We start from the raw sequence: 16,975 nt of genomic DNA on the forward strand, positions 1-16,975 counted from the left end.
ACGTTTTGCTCTAGCTCAGCAACAAAAGCCAGAAATTTTTGTTTCTGAACAGAAGCAAGACTTGCATGTATAATTTTTCTTCACATCACAGAAATGTTTTTCACAAGAGGACACAATCAATCCTCCATACACATTATTCCCCTTTACAAGCGAGTGTAAACAATAAAATAACACCTTTACACACATTATGTGCAAAATGTAAGGTATAAATAAGAGACGTTATATAAGAGTTGCTTCAAAACCTATGGATGGCTCAAGAGGCTAGGAATTCGAAATCAAGCCCTCCCAGCGGTACCATGTCTTTGGCTTCTAAATTGATTAAGGAGAGCCAGGGCCTAAATAGAAAACAAAATCCATCACTGCTTTTTGTAACAAAATAAAAAAATAAAATAAAAGGCAACTAAAACATGAAACCATAAAGAAAGAACTATACCTTTTCTTTGGCCCTTGGAGTGCCTGACTGTGACAAAGCTACTAATGGGGGCACAGCTCCTTCTTGGAGCACCGAGTTTAAAAATCTTTGATTGTTTGAGCATAGATGTAGAAGAGCTGCTGCTGCATTCTCCTTTCCTCTCGCAGAACCCAACTCAACAACCTCAACCAGAACAGGAATCCCACCTTCCTGACCAATTGCTGTTTTTCCTTCTTGTATTGTGGCGAGATTTGCTAAAACAGCCACTGCCTTATCAACCATTCCAGCTGCAGGATCCATTAACTCTACAAGGTGCTTCACGGCCCCAGCTTCCACAATCCGATCCTTGTTTTCATGAAATATTGACAAATTAAACAAAGCAGTAGCAGCATCTTTCTTCCCCCTAGGGGTTCCGTTCCCTAATAAATCAACCAGTGGTCTAATTGCCCCAGACCTCCCTATATTGATCTTGTTTTCCTCAATAACTGATAAGCTGAATAGAGTGGCAGCTGAATTCTCCTTTGCTTCTGGGCTCCCTGTCTCAAGGACTTGAATCAGAGGTTCAATTGCACCAGCATTTGCTATCGCAGTTTTGTTGTTATCATTGATTGATAAGTTAAGAAGTGCTGTAACAGAATTTTCTTGGATCATGGTATCAGTTGATCGAAGTAATTCAACTAATAAGCTAATGGCTCCACAATTTGAAATTAAAATTCGGTTATCCATGTTGTGCTTAGCAAGAAGGCGGAGTTCTGCTGTTGCCTCTCTCTTAGCATCAAGAGAATTGCTCTTTAAGTCCTCGACCAATTTCTGAACCCGGGTTTCAGTACCAGAAAGATCAGCTCTGGTTTCAACAGAAGAAGAAGACACTATTTTAGAAACAAACCTCTCTGATGACCGTCGCCGTACAGTTTGGCTTTGAGACCTTGGCCCCACCAACTGGGGAGAAAACTCAGGTTCTTTATGCAGAGTTGGCATGGAAGCAGCATCTGCCCCCGGATTTAGTTCTCCAAAAGTATCTCGACTGTATACTGGATTGGTTGACAGCAGTGGAACACTATTGTTGTCATCATGTGTACCTTGAGGAATATTTGCACTAGAGATCACACTGGTATCAGAAACATTTCTATCATGGGTTTGAGATTGTTCTGAGCTCAAGGCATTGGATGATTCCCTTCTAGATGGAGACATTAATGATTGGCCAACTGAATCCACACTCACTTCATCTGAGCTGACAGACCCGTCATCTGAACCTGTGTGTGATATTCTTGCAAGATCCACATGCTGCCCATTAACCGTGCCGTTTAAGGAACCTTCTGGAGTTGCATGAGGATGCAATGATGATGTTCCCTCTTGGTGGATTCCACCAAAAGAAGTTATAATAGGTGATTCTTTGGTTGAACCAGACTCCATAGACCCATGAAGGAGAGATGGTTGATTTAAATTTGTGGACTTAACGGGATCAACAAGCTTCACATTGTTTGTTTCACACCAGTTTGCTATTAATGCCTTTACAGTGTAGTTAGGTATTAGGTTGGTGTGTACTAGAGTCTGACGTGTCTTTGGACAAACAGTAAGCCCAAGATCAATCCAGTTCTTGATGAAAGCGCGCTCATAGGTTTGCCCTGATGACACAATGACTGGATCTGTCATCAACTCCAAAGAGAGAGGACAGCAAAAATCAGCAGGTACTGACTCTGGTATAGAGCTCTGAGCTTGCTTAAGCATAACAAGATGCTCATGCATACGAGTTACAACAGAGATCATTTGATCAATATATTCAGCTTCTGCAGTATTTTCAGCTTGTTCAGCATTCTCCTTCAAGTTTTGAAGGGCCACGGCCTCAATCAGAACCTCCTGATTAGACCTTAAGCCCAGGTTCTCAGCAATCTTGGCCAGGACCTCTGAACTGGGTCCTACACCTTCCAGTTGTTCCATAACAGCTTCTTTAATGGCTGATGATGTATCAGGTCCCAAATCATCCGGGAGATATTGCTGCGAAGCCTTCAGCTGCTGTAAAATATTGAGCCCCGAAACCTTAATTCTTGATATCAAGGGTTCAGCTTGCATAACCTAGTGATCAGGAAAAAGGAAATAGTGAGAATCAACGTGTCCAAACATTTAAGAATTAAGCCAAATAACATCTATAAGAAGAAGGCATCACGAGACAACTACATATTGTACTTCTACAGAAGATGGCCATCCAGCTCAAGCAAATATACTAGCACACTGTCCACTTCTAACCAAATCACATCTCACCTCGCCAAGGAGGAGATCGAGACAGCAAAAAGAAGAGTAATGTCTTCCTACCAATATGAATGTATCCTCAGAAAAGGGTAGTGCTATATAGATAAACTTGATAAAAACTGTTGGTTGTATGTGCAACTAATGTGGAGTTTATAAGGTCTTGGGCACTCCCACCCTTTGAGCTAGCTTTTAGAGTGGTGTATCCCAAGGTTCTTTATATGGTATCAGAGCCTCGCCGCCCCCCACTTTCTCTTGTGGAGTTTCTTAGCACAGGTAGGCTGGGTCTGTTGCATTGTCCACTCTTCAAGCCCAATGGGCTCTCGTGTGAGGGGGCGTGTTGGTTGTATGTGCAACTAATGTGGAGTTTATAAGGTCTTGGGCACTTCCACCCTTTGAGCTAGCTTTTGGAGTGGTGTATCCCAAAGTTTTTTATAAAAACAACTAGAATTTGGGTGAACATCACAAAGCAAAACATTGATTAAGCACATCTTGAAACAACATGAAGTAATGCTGTGAGAAAGGAGGAAGGAGGAGGAGAATAAAGAAGATGAAAGGAAGGGAGTGACTAAGGGAGAAAGAATATGGAAAAATCCACCAATGCTTGGCCACATAGCTGTATTCCTCTATACAAGAGAGCAGTAAAAAGCACGATCACCATGCCAGCAACAGAAAAAAATATTTATCCTGAAATTGGATCTGGGCATTACTTAGCACATGGCAAAGACAATCATTGCACAACATAGCTCAACTCGTTTTATGTTAAACTAACAACTAACATAAATGTTCCATCTCTATCTACAAACTAAAATTTAATATTGTAGAATGAGACTTACAAAGTAAAATTTGCTAGATAATAGATGCCAGTTCTGAATAAGCTCCCTCAACTCATCAACATCCAGACCAAGTTCCTTGAATAGCTTACTAAGAACTTCATCAGAAGCAAAATCAGAATTATCAGTTGCCTCAATAATTGGTTTCAACAACTTAAGCATCTTCTCTGCCTTTTGGTAATACTTTGATACCAGTTCTGAGTTCATTTTGCCAGAAAATGATAAACGCAAAAATGAGGATATGCCATTAGAGAGCACCTTTAACAAAGATATCTCCATAACACCTACGTCAGTAACAAAAAACTTGCATCAGTTACATGTAGATCTGATAGAACAGGAATAAAATAGCTCCAGATATTGCGTAATCCAGGACAGCGTAGTATATGAGGAAACTATAAGACCTGATAGTATAAGAAACTAATAAGCCTTTATATTATCAAATGTTTGACATAAGGCTGTATAAGCTACATGATAGCATGAAGACATTAACCATTTGTTATTGGATTGTTTATTACCTAATTATGAAATTAAATGTCAATTTAGAAGAAAAAAAATACATTTATGTGGGAAGAGGAAAAGGGAATTGCAACAATTGGAGAATAAAATAACGATAAAATTAAAGAGAACAAATTTTTTCAGTATGATACTAATAGAACATTGCAAATAGTGTTAAAATGGCCAACGAAAACAAGAAAGAAATTCAATGAAAATGGGACTACCAAAGCACAACATTGCCCCACTAACTGGCGAAAAAGGGGGCAAACCCTAGAGCACAAGGCACCTTAATTTGCAAGGGTAAGGGTGAAGGTCAATTGTACAGCCTAACCTTTGCATTTTTGCAAAAAGACTGCTTAAAAGATTGAAAATTGCAGCTTTGGATAAATGGACCATTCAGATTTACAAATATTGGAGATTATGATAAAAAAGTTCATGATGCTTTTTGCTACTCTAAAAAACAGTAAAGCATATAACTATCCGTACAAAAGATTTTAGAAAACTGAAAATCTGAAACTGCTGCTGTAGTGGACAAGAGGAGGGTTACATCTGTAATACATCCATACTGAATTTGCAAAGCTAAATATCTGAAATATTCAAATGTGATGATGAACAATTTTAGTTGTCAGGGTCAGCTAAATCTGTAAGTGCAGAAATTATGAATCCAGGTAACACTCTAGGATGCATGTCATTCTGAAAATTTAAGAAAATTTCACCAAAAAAGAAAATTTAAGATGAAAATAAACAAGCAGGAACTGCTGAAAAGGGACCTGGGAAGTTGTTGAGGTTGGAATAATCCAAACTCAAGTAAATTTTTCCATACATTGTAGAACCAGCCACCTACATACACTGCTGGTTGGATGATGAAAAACAAATGGAAAAAGGATTACCAAGTCTCTGCCAAAAAATAAGACCACGGGAAGCAATTCAGATAGCGGGTGGCTGGATGATGAGCTTCCTAGATGGGGGAGTTGACAGTCAGGAAGCAAGGTGAGTAGAGAGAGGCATAAGATCTTGTTGTCATAGAAAAGGGTGGTAGAAAGATGGGGTTTTTCAATATTATCAGGATCATTCAATGTAAAGGAGAGGCCAATATCCCACAACTAAAATCCAGACTGATAAGAGGCAAGAGCCTCCATCCACACTCATGACCCAGGTAATACACAACTCACAATCCTGTGGTCACCCCATCAATTTGGAAAGAATGGCCCATTCACTCCAGGGTGTAAACGAAGTAACAAACCAGGTTATAATACCCCTTGAAGCAGAGGAAACCCCATTTCTAAAAGCCAGGATGACAAGAGAAGATACACTCCACTATAAATGGGAGGAGTTTCATTTCTCACACTCACACCTACCCAACAGGGGACTCATGCTCATGCATTACATTTGCTATCTGGTCTTATCGAACAAACCTCAATATAAAAGAGTTATGGTATTGTACTAAGGTGCACATGAAGCAAAAATCTGATATCACTGGATAGTAATAGTATCCGCTTATAGTATCTGGTCCTTCTTATATGATGAACCAAACAATGCCTTAGAGAGCACATGGGTCTACCTAGAACTAGAAATGCCAGCTGAGTCAAGCTAAAAGCACTGTAGGCTCACCTTAGAGCAAAAAAAAAAAAAAAGCTTTTTCCCACTAGGAGTGATTAGCTACAGAACAATGCCCTTGTGACTTGTGTTCTGTCAAAATTAAGTGCTCGAAAAGGCCATTTAGATCTAGGTTAAGCTTTTTTCATGGTTTCTCTTAGAGTTTTCCTTGGTCTTCCTCTACCTTATTTATTGGGCTATCCTCCATCTGGCTTGGCATTTATTAGTCTTCTCCGCACATGACCAAATCATCTTAGGTGAGATTCTGTCATCTTTTCCTCCACAAATGCTACTCTTGCTTTCTCTCTAATAAATTCATTCCAGATATTTTTGTTTTACATTGGCTATCAATTGCATAACACAACTCTCCTCTTAAACTCAGGCTTGGGAGCAATGATTGGCGACAAACCACGACACAGGCAGACTTAGGTTCAATTCAACTCAATGAAGGAGGGAAAAAAAGGCATGCTCAACTCAAGCATCCGATCAAGTTTGATTATTTAACTGGGTTCATCAAATCAAACTCGACTTTGTTAAGTTGGCTCCACTTGACATAAAAATCAATTCAAACACTTGGAGTTAAAAATTAAGAATATTACAAAGGAAGTTAAAAATTCTCTGCCGAATCTTCTACTGGTACATGGACAACTGCGTGGACCGAGAGTTTCAAGCAGAAAAATATAACACTACAGTGAACCAAGCAAGATCAACAAAGGAATACATGACCAAACATAAACGCTACAAGTAAGTAGCAACCAAATACAAAACAAATGCAGCAACACATGATCAAGGAGCAGAATTAGAACCTTAACAGAACCAAATACTTTTTATTTCTTAACAACAATGCAAGTACAGAGTGATGAAATATGATGACAAAGTTAAATTAAATTTTTAAAAAAAAACATAACTAAAAAATTGAGAAACTGATGAAATATGGGTTTTACCAGAAAAAGGGGATTGAAAGGTGATGTTCTGTGATTCCTAGTTTGTTGTTGAGTTTGTGAGAGAAAGGAGAAGCTGGAAATGGAAAAAGGGAAAGAAGGGTTTGACCGTGATAAGGGAATGAAATGCGTTAACACCACCGTTCAGGCCACCGTGGGAATGGGAGGAAAAGATGGGGTTGGTGGTGAAATAATTGTGGAATATTGGGGAACTTAACCTATGGTTTTGACTTGAATAAAAGCTTAACCTATGGTTTGACTTGAATTAAAACTTATGAAAGTGTGTTGTTATCTCAACCAAATATGAAAATGTTAATTTCAGCTTTGAATATTTCTTTTCATAGACTTTTTTGTATGAACCCTTGGAATTCTGTTACCCTTTGTCGAGTCTAAAAGTTGGCAATTAAATAGAAAATTATAGAGTCAAAAATTGTTACCTTTGAATTAGACTTTGAATTTGTTCCGGTATGATTGTAGTAAACATCACATGTAATAATGTATTAAGATGTTATTAAAAAAAAGTTATACTTCCTTAGTAAATTGTAATACAGCCTAACTTTTTAATAATTTGGTAATGATTAATAAAAAAATTTAAGTAAATGTAACCAAATTACTCGTACATTATTGGATTGGTGTAAAAGGGGTTTGCCATTGGCAACATTAAACCATTTGAATAAAGAGTTATTGATAACGAGTTGAGATATTTTAAAGGAATTGATTTTTTTACTTATTTTTTTTTATATTTACTTTATTTATTATTATTCAATACCATTAAATCATAATCTTAATTAAATTTTATCATTTTTATCTTCTCATAAAATTATCATCTAACGGAATTAAAAAATAATAGATAAAATAAGCATGAGAAATGACAAATCTCTAACTTAAACTCAGTTACGGGTTAAAACTTTCATTCCGTTATTATAATTGAGGATTTGACTTGAAATTGTTTGAGAGCTTGGAGGAAATTTCATCGAAACGGATAGAATAAAGCCAACGGAATGGTAGGTACCACACATTATGGGAATCCAAGTAGGATCGCCTGCACTTAAAAAAATGTAGGGAATCAACTTTTAATAGCGTTAGACATATTTTTCTAAATTAATTTTCACAAAAAGTCAGGCATTTTGTTATAATAATAATTTTGTCAGAATGTGAAACTCATACCATGGTTTTCGTTAGCCATGGGAATGTCAGTTGAACAAAACAAATGCTCCTAAGAATTTTTTTAAAATTCCAAAATGCCCCTAACATCTCATTCCTCCCTCTAATGTATGCTTAAATCACATGGTGCCAATAGATTTAATTCTATCCAAGTTCCTTGAATTCTAATATTATGTTGAATTGTAGGCTTGATCTCTTTTTTATTTTTAGAACACATATATTATACACACACAAAACTTTAGTGTCGATTCTTGCTTCACATTTTCCCTAATACATTTGACCAATACGTTGTTTTTTTTTTCTTTGTACATGTTGTGTAGATTAAATGTGTCTTTTGATTTTTTAATTTTTTTTTTTTTGAATCTTAAGAATAAACTATACCAAAGTAAAAAAAAAAATTGTAGGGATGTTTTTTGCATTTTACTCCAAAAATTGAGGGAAAATTGAAAAGTCTAAAACTATGGGCTCTTACATAGTGGGCTTTCAACTTAAATGAAACCGGAAAAAAAGAAAGAAAGAATGGTTTTAAAATTGGAGAGGCCAATTGACCATAGAATGCTTTAATGTGGTTCAAACTATTTGAACAAAAAAATATAGTATAAACTTGTTAACAAAAAATAAGAAGTGTGTGATGAGCTAGCGCTCGGAATCACTGACTTGTGTAACAAACGAAATTTGTAAGCTTTTACTTCAATTCGTTAATTTTGCATTGCAATGCAGAACTAGCTACGCAGTAAAAGAATAGTAAACCAAAAAGCAACAAGAGAATGGGAGTGAGTATTTGCATGTATTATTTAATATGATTATATTATATGAAAGGATCTTAATTATTTATAGATAAATTAATGGTGATGAATTTTATCACTTTTTATTCCAATATTTTTTCTCTTTCATCTTTCATTACTATTGACTTGGAAATAAATAATTAGGATCTCTAAGTTAATATGATAATATTAAATAACATATAAGTGAATCCATTCCCACTTAAAATAAATATAGGGCTGCTAAACAATAAACAAGAAGATCACCATCCTAGGCATCATGTGAACATGAACAAAAATTGCAATTTCTTTTCTTGCTCCTGAAATCTCTATCAATGACAATCCCACCAAAAAAAAGCCAGCTGTAGTTACACCAGTAGTAATTAAGGCAAGAAATACTAAGCATGTTAAGGCAGATCCCTTTTCTGCTACACTTTAGTATTCTCTTTTGAAAAAAATACATCTCCAATGAAAAAATGCACAGTAAGAGGCCAAAATCCAAGAGCTCCAAGAATTGGTATTAAAGGGTGTTAAAAAGAATATTTTTAGAAAATATTTATTATTTGTAAATATTTATTTTTTTATTTTATTAGGATTTAGGTTAGGTCTGAGCTAAAATCATTAGTATTTCTATATATTGTATATTAATGTATCAATTCAATATACAGATTTATACTAATGTTTCTGTCGTCTCTTGTTATTGAACATGGTATCTAGAGCCTAATAAGAGGAAGCTTGATCCGTTTTTCTTTACTTTTCTGATGAACCCACTGTTCTTCGAATTTTCAAAAAAAATTCGAATACTTTCTTCTTGTCAGTTTTCAGAAATCTCTCTATTTCTTGGATCGCCTCTATTTGACTTGATGTATCTGGTTGTTGTATTAACTCGCTCTTTTACTTCTCCGGAAGCTCTTGCATGCTTGCTTTAATCGAACGTAACAACAGATTATTCCTCCATAGACTCGTCTCTTGTTTGATCTGCATAGGGCATTGGTCTTTCTGATGGTCGTATCTGCCACAGCTGAAACAAATTAGATGCGGTCCTTCATAACTGACTTGAAAGACTCTGTTTGCAATTTTGAATTTTGATAGAAATCCCTTTTGAAGATCGATTTCGAGGCAAATACGAGCAAATTGAGCCCTCTCCGTTACATCAAGAACCCCTGATTCTCCTTGTCTAAGAGAGTTTCTATCCACTTTCATTGTTTAGCCAAAGATATTACCAATGTTCCACAAGTGTTGATTTGTGTAGAACTCAATTGGTAATCCCGAAATTCTAATCCACATTGCCAGTTTTTTTAAAACTATCATCATATCGATCGAATAAAGGGTGCCATCGTTGAACAACAACATAATGTCCAGCCACGATCCATGGCCCTTCATGAAGCACATGCTTGTAATCCGCCTCATTCATAAAACGAATTAGATAATATTCATTCCTTGCCATCTAGATTCCACAACGTGCCCATCAGAAACCTTGCTCTAACTATTTTTCCAAACAACTTGATTATGAGTGAGTTCCTCCATTGCGCACAGCTTTCCTTGTGCAAGGATTTGGAAAAGTGGTATGTCGCCATGTCGGACATAAAGGATCATCTCCCTTATGGATCATATTCTCATCAAATACCTTTTCTTCCTCTTCCTTCATGTGTTGCCTTGCCATCCAATCTTCTTCATAACTTTCTTCTCCGACTCCTAAAGCTCCATTGAAATGGATTAGTGTATCTCTTATGAAACAGGACAACAAACTGGTGCAGCTTGATTTTGAAATCTTCCCTCTCCCTCTCCTTTTTGGATCTCCGCATGGGATATATTATTGCCCTCATGCATATGATCATCCATCGTATGATCTTCAATCGCAAAACCTTTCGCCTTCTTGATGCTTCTTTCCAAGAGGTCTTCCTCATCATCCTTCAGGTTCCTGCTCTCTTTTGCGGAAACCCTACCCTCAGACGCCATTCAAAAAGTCTCTAACTTTGTAATCTGTTTAATCTTTTTTCCTTTTTAAATATTGGTGGGGCTCACTATTTTTTGTGTCACCTATTGATAAAGAGTATCTCCTACTGTAAGAGAGCAATGGAGTCCTATATTTTATTGAAATGGTTTCTCTCATGTGTAATTTAACGTGATCATGTCACGTGGGAAGATTTTAACCACTAATAATTAAATCAACGGTGATGATTGTATAACTTCTTATCCTTGTATTTTTTTTCTCTCCTCCTTTATCACCATTAACTCACCCATGTATGGTTGTGATTGTCCCACATGACATGGTCATGTTAATTAGCACATGAGAGGATCCACTCCCATATTTTATATATACATATATAGGGGTAGGATCCTTTGACGCCAATGTCAAATTTAAAGTTTGACACCTCATTTGAGAGCCATTAGATCAAAAAAGATCAACGACTCTAATTTATAAACATGTGACACTATTGATCTTTTTTAATCTAACGACTCTCAGATGAGGTGTCAAACTTTAAATTTTTACATCGAATTCTAACCGTTGATTTCCGTCAATCAATAATTATCATTTATTGGGAATCACACTTATTAATTAATTATTAATTCTCAATAAATGACAACCGTTGATTGACAGAAATCAACGGTTAGATTTTGTGTCAAATTTCAAAGTTTGACACTGGTGTTAAAGGATCTGTCCTCTATATATATATATATATATATATATATATATATATATATATATATATATATTAATTGATTTGTAAATGAATTAATTATTTAATAAAAAATTTTTAATATTTTTTATATTATAAAAGATAAATTTATTTTCTATACATACATAAAAAAAAAAAAGTGTATGTATGCATATTTTTTTTTCTCATATTAACCTATACGACCCATATATTTTAATGTGTATAGATGGTAAATTTATCATTATAATTTCATAAGCATTAAACCCTAATAAAAATGGGGTACAATATCATGTTTCAACAATTATCAAATGATGTGAAATGGTGGGGAGTGAGAGCAACCTTCGTATAATCATATCCCAATTGAACGGAGACAGAGGCACAAGCACAAACACAAACACACACAATGGCGTCGATTTCTACTTCAAGGACCCTATTCTTCTCCCATTCAACCAAACTCTTCTTCTCTCCCTTCAAACCTTCTTCTTCTTTCTCTTTCCTCCCTCTCCAATTCAGCAGAACAACCTGCACTCTCCAACACCAACAACAACAACCGTTACTTCGCCGCAACATCATCGAAATACTCGAAGAAAGAGGTCTACTCGAATCCATAACCAGCGATGCTCTCAGAAGCGCTTCCTCCGACCCCATTGCGGCACCCCTCAAGGTCTACTGCGGTTTCGACCCCACCGCCGAGAGCCTTCACTTGGGCAACCTCCTCGGCCTCATCGTACTCTCCTGGTTCCGCCGCTGCGGCCACCGCCCCGTCGCCTTGATCGGCGGCGCCACCGCCCGCGTCGGCGACCCATCTGGGAAAAGCCTCGAAAGGCCCGAGCTTGACGCCGATTCCTTGGAGAAGAACACTGTAGGTATCTCTAACACCATCAGGAGAATTCTGGGTCGTGCTCAAAATTCGAACTTGGATGAGTTGAATGTGAGTGGTTCTTCTTCAGTTTTAATTTTGAATAACTATGAGTGGTGGAAGGAATTTAGTTTGCTGGATTTTCTGAAACGGGTGGGTAGGTATGCAAGGGTGGGTTCAATGATGGCTAAGGAGAGTGTGAGGAAGAGGTTGGAATCTGAACAAGGGATGAGTTACACTGAGTTCACTTACCAGTTGTTGCAGGGCTATGATTTCTTGCACTTGTTTCAGAATGAAGGTGTTAGTGTTCAGATTGGGGGTAGTGATCAATGGGGTAATATAACTGCTGGGACTGAGTTGATTCGAAAGATATTGCAGGTAGAGGGTGCTTATGGCTTGACATTTCCTCTTCTCTTGAAGAGTGATGGCACAAAATTTGGTAAATCAGAGGATGGTGCAATTTGGTTATCGCCATCCTTTTTGTCTCCTTACAAGTTTTACCAGTATTTTTTCTCTGTTTCGGATGCTGATGTTATTAGGTTTCTGAAAATTCTTACCTTTTTGGATATTCAAGAGATAGTTTCCTTGGAGGGAGAGATGATGAAACCTGGTTATGTTCCCAATACTGCTCAGCGGAGGCTTGCTGAAGAAGTTACCCAATTTGTTCATGGAGAAGAAGGTTTAACTGAAGCTCTCAAGGCGACTGAAGCATTGAGGCCTGGATCTGAGACAAAGTTGGACTGGAAAACTATTGAAGGGATCGCAGAGGATGTCCCATCTCGTTCTTTAGCTTACGACGAGGTTTTGAACTTGTCATTAGTTGATCTTTCTGTTTCTTCTGGTTTGTTTGACAGCAAATCTGCTGCGCGCCGTTTGTTAAAGCAAGGAGGTCTTTACTTGAATAATAACAGAGTAGATAGTGAAAGTAAGAGGATTGAGGCAGCAGATATAGTGGATGGGAAAGTTCTCCTATTATCTGCAGGCAAAAAGAATAAGGTGCTGGTGAGAATAGCTTGACAGGATTTATTAGATAGCTGAATATTCTTTGAAGACTGTTTGTTTGCTCTGTAGTTTTGTTGTATTCTCAACAGACCTTTGATTTTGCTGCTACACAGAATATTTAAAGTTACCAATGGAATAAGTATGTTTATTGGCTACCCAGTTTGGCATTTGAAAGATGGTCCAACTTCCATGATGACATGCTTGCATGCTAAAGAACATTTCTTATTCGCATTGCATCCATTATTTGTGAACATTGCAGCTATGTACTCCTTTTTGGAGTATCTAACATTGCAGCTGTAAACATTGTTGAACAAATGCTAATTCTATGGAGCATAAATCAATGTACTTATATAAGTTATTTGAATGATATTCTTATGATGGGGACTTGGTGGTTGGTTGCGGTTGTGGTCTCCTTAATATGAAGTCTTGATTTTTTATCTATAATAATTTGTGTTTTTTCTGCATAATTGGTATTGTGCATCAGACATGGAGTTCAAGCCTGGTTTGAACAAGTTGAAGTTTTGTTTGGCTTTTAATTTTTCTGGCATATTGATGTCAGTTTATGCTATATCAAGAACCACATGTAGCAGGTTGCACTATAGCCTAATGCCAGCCTAATGCGACCTTCATCCCTTCCAATGAAAATCAATTTTATGTTTAGTGAGTAGCAAATACCGATCTTCTCACTGGAGCCCTGCCTAAAACCAGCTTCTGGCTCATAGTTGCCTGCTTCAAGGTTGTTGCTGTGTTGCATGACATTGAATAATGAATAGGGTTGCTTGATTCTGATATAAGAACATGGTGGGAACTGATTGGGGAACTAAAACCTCATGGAAGAAAGAGACGGGCAACGATACTATAATAGCACTAGCATGGTGAAGGATATTTTCTTGATTAATGTATATATAATCTTCAATTATCCTAGAAAAGCATTACAATCATCATTTCACATTTTATTTGTGACAGATAGGTGAACAATTACATTAGCTCTGCATTGTATGAAGATCTATTGTAACCAATGCTGCATATAATTTAAAACAGTAAGTTAGCTTATATGTGCTCCATAAATATGTCAGATTGTTTGAGTCTTCTCTATCTTTCTTTTTTCCGTTTGAATTAATACATAACATCAGATGATTCTTCACTTAATGGCGTATCTTCTGCACCTTTCTTGCATAAATCCCTCAGTTGTTGATGCCTGCTCCTGTGACCTAGACGTGGGGTACTTCTTAACCAAAGGACTAATCCCGTGCATTAAATTGCCTGTGTGCTACTTGAGTACTTGTCAGTTCTTATGCAACCTGCAGAAAATTAGCATGAAAAATTGTTTGAGAGTTTTATTTTACTATTAATGATATATATGATTTGATGTATTAAATGCTTCTGATTTATTAACAAGTAGACATTTATAAGTGAAAAACCTTCCCTCTGGAAGCTGTTATATAGAGTATTTCATTCGATGCTCTGGGAATAAAAGTAATTTGGGTCTCCATTCACAACGCAAGCTTTTTAGACTGGCTGGTTTCTTAACTAACATGAAACCATTTACGCTTGGTTTTGAGCCCAACCTTATTGCGCTGACATTCCACATTAATAAATTAAATATCAGCAAAATTGTGAGAAATGTAGGTAAGGGATGATTTATTTGATATAGAAGAGGGGGATATTATGCATTATTTATCGAGGATTTTCTTTTTTGAAAAAATGATTATAATCTCCTCTGCTACTTTATAAAGACATTTGGGTATCTGAAAACAAGTTAAAGGTGGCATTGACACTTGAGATGTTCTTAGCAGGGAACGGCTTTAATGGCTTGGTGACCTTCTTGTGATTCCTTATTATGATGATCTTACCCTAACATAACCAGCAGGCAGCAACATACATATTGCTTTGAGTAATGTTATTTGCGTGTACTAGTAATCTCATCATGATCGTTGGATATTATTTTTTGAGTAAATACTATTTTTCGTCCTCAGCAGATTTCATGATACCCGCTTTAGTTCCTAGCAAATAAAAAAAGGTTCATCGTGGTCCCTAAGAAATTCAAAATGGACCCATTTTAGTCCTTTTAGAGACTAATACGGTTCTTTTTTGAATTTGTGAGGGACCACGATTTCAACTAAATGAGTCCATTTTAAATTTCTTAGGGACCACGATGGGCCTTTTAATTTACTAGGGACTAAAATGGGCATCGTGAAATTTGCTGAGAACCAAAAAGAATATTTACTCTTATTTTTTTTTTACCATAACTCCTCATTTCTATGGGCAGTTTTTTTACCTAGTATCTTTACTCGTTTTTCTATTATGAGGTGGAAATATTTCTAAGTTGAAAAATGTGAAGAATAAAAGAGAAAATTGATATGTGCGCGTTATCATTTTTCTTTTGTTTTATATGTCGTATAGCGCACTTTATATATTAAATATATTTTTTATTATTATTTTTTCATATGAAGTTTGGAAAGTTTAGAGGTAGTGGAGATTCTTTTAACTCTTCAATTATTGAATACTTGTTATTTAAAAAAGAGGAAAAAGGTTGGTTTTTAGTAAATCATAATAATTTCTTTAAAAACAGAGAAGGGGGTTTTACGAGAAATTTTAAATATTATATGTTTTATTTGTATAAAAACATGTCAGCGGATGCTACGTAAAACAGTGATAATAACATTTTTATTTTTTTATTTAAATAATAAAATAAATAGCTTAAATCATAAGGATTTTATTGTCGATTTATCAAGCCAAGATCAACAGGAGTTTTTTTATGAATTAAGAAAATAATAACAATAAAATAGTAAACAATTAAAATAATAAAGAGGAGATGCAATGATTAAAGGCTGGTTAAAGTGTCGTACTTCCTCACTAGACTGAAACTAGACAAAACATACCAGGTTATTACCAGTTATGAAAATCAGATTTCTTTAGTATTCCTTGAATCTTATTTGAACATATTAACACTTGGAAAAAATTTAATACGTTCCAGGTCCACCACTTATTCAGTGGTCCTTTTTTTATAAAAAGAAAATTTTCTTCCATTTTTATCTTTTTCTTTTTTGATTTTTTTTCTCTTCATCCCTCTTTTTTTTTTTTTTGGAAAGAACCACTATAGTCCAGGCCCACAAAATACCTTCTCCAACATTTGATAGCTTGATTCCTCATAACAAGCTAGAAAATCCTTTCACAACCTAATCTATAAGGCAGTGTTTGTTTCAAGAGTTCTGTCGATTTCCCCAAGCAAGTGATTCTAAGTTTGTCAATTGTCTGCGTTTGTTTCACGGATTCTCAATTTTTATCTATGAATATCAGTTAGCTAGCTATCCACAGTTACACGTTAAAAAAGAAGAAAAGTACTGTTCCTGAATGCTACTTTGAACATGGTATTTCTATAAAAATCAGATAAGTTGATATAGTGATACAAAACATTGACAATATTATCCCTCACAGGTGAGCAAAGTTTGCACAGTAAGTTTTGTAAAAGCTAAAGGGTTATTTTTAAAAGGATAATTTTGTAATTTCAATAAATTTTCTCATCAATATTTTATATTCAACCAAACACACATTCATGAATTTCACTCAATTTTCCTGGTAAAATTTTTTCCAACCAAACAACTTTTTTTACAGTTTCCTACCAAACTCACTTTCCAATCATTTCCCTATCAATTACATTTCCTTAGTATTCAAAAAATTTCTCCTCAACCAAACGCCCCCTAAGTTATTAAGTAACCTAGCTTTTATGGACAATTGACTCAATGGATGAATTAAGATGAGAAAGATAAGTTGGTATAAGCAATAATCTAGCTTAAACATACAATATTTTAACTAAGTTATATTCTTCATCATGATTAGGGAAAAAATAATAATCACAAAGTACTAATTGGAATTAAGAAAATCATATGAATCACTTGAAATGTTAACGAGTTCTTAACTAGCAATAGAAACCTATCTCGTGAGCTTCCTAAACAAATCAAGACGAGAATAATAACAGAAGAATATAAGCAAGTTCAAATATAACTC

At 35.8% G+C, this 16,975-nt stretch overlaps 2 protein-coding genes across 3 annotated transcripts; one reads left to right on the forward strand and one right to left on the reverse strand.

The window, feature by feature from the left end:
• LOC133310434 (U-box domain-containing protein 4-like) lies at positions 1-6,701 on the reverse strand. 2 transcript variants are annotated; one of them, XM_061511368.1, is made up of 4 exons: positions 6,525-6,701; positions 3,493-3,773; positions 434-2,485; positions 1-335 (listed from the first exon to the last, which is right to left on the reverse strand). In XM_061511368.1, exons 2-4 carry the CDS (start codon positions 3,766-3,768, stop codon positions 276-278), a joined length of 2,388 nt encoding a protein of 795 aa, XP_061367352.1. In that variant the 5' UTR covers positions 3,769-3,773; positions 6,525-6,701; the 3' UTR covers positions 1-275. The 2 variants fall into 2 exon arrangements, with proteins under 2 accessions (XP_061367352.1, XP_061367353.1); XM_061511369.1 differs by lacking the exon at positions 6,525-6,701 and having other exon boundaries at positions 3,493-3,587; positions 3,682-3,722.
• A 4,761-nt stretch (positions 6,702-11,462) lies between these two features.
• LOC133310437 (tyrosine--tRNA ligase, chloroplastic/mitochondrial) lies at positions 11,463-13,201 on the forward strand. The gene has a single exon (XM_061511373.1). The coding sequence runs from the start codon at positions 11,510-11,512 to the stop codon at positions 12,980-12,982; it is 1,473 nt and encodes a 490-aa protein (XP_061367357.1). The 5' UTR covers positions 11,463-11,509; the 3' UTR covers positions 12,983-13,201.
• The last annotated feature ends 3,774 nt before the right edge of the window (positions 13,202-16,975 follow it).

Source organism: Gastrolobium bilobum, unplaced genomic scaffold, assembly GCF_033153095.1.
Source record: "Gastrolobium bilobum isolate Gb01-03AN ecotype WA unplaced genomic scaffold, APGP_CSIRO_Gbil_v1 utg50887, whole genome shotgun sequence".
Classification (NCBI taxonomy): Eukaryota; Viridiplantae; Streptophyta; class Magnoliopsida; order Fabales; family Fabaceae; genus Gastrolobium; species Gastrolobium bilobum.

What these genes read in the sequence shown, in the direction of transcription:
- LOC133310434 (XM_061511368.1), bottom strand. Translation starts at nt 3,768, where the DNA reads ATGGAGATATCTTTGTTAAAGGTGCTCTCTAATGGCATATCCTCATTT. An exon ending in TATCTAGCAAATTTTACTTT is followed by an intron (nt 2,486 to 3,492) that starts GTAAGTCTCATT and finishes CCTGATCACTAG; the next exon opens with GTTATGCAAGCTGAACCCTT. An exon ending in CTCCAAGGGCCAAAGAAAAG is followed by an intron (nt 336 to 433) that starts GTATAGTTCTTT and finishes TTTTCTATTTAG; the next exon opens with GCCCTGGCTCTCCTTAATCA.
- LOC133310437 (XM_061511373.1), top strand. Translation starts at nt 11,510, where the DNA reads ATGGCGTCGATTTCTACTTCAAGGACCCTATTCTTCTCCCATTCAACC.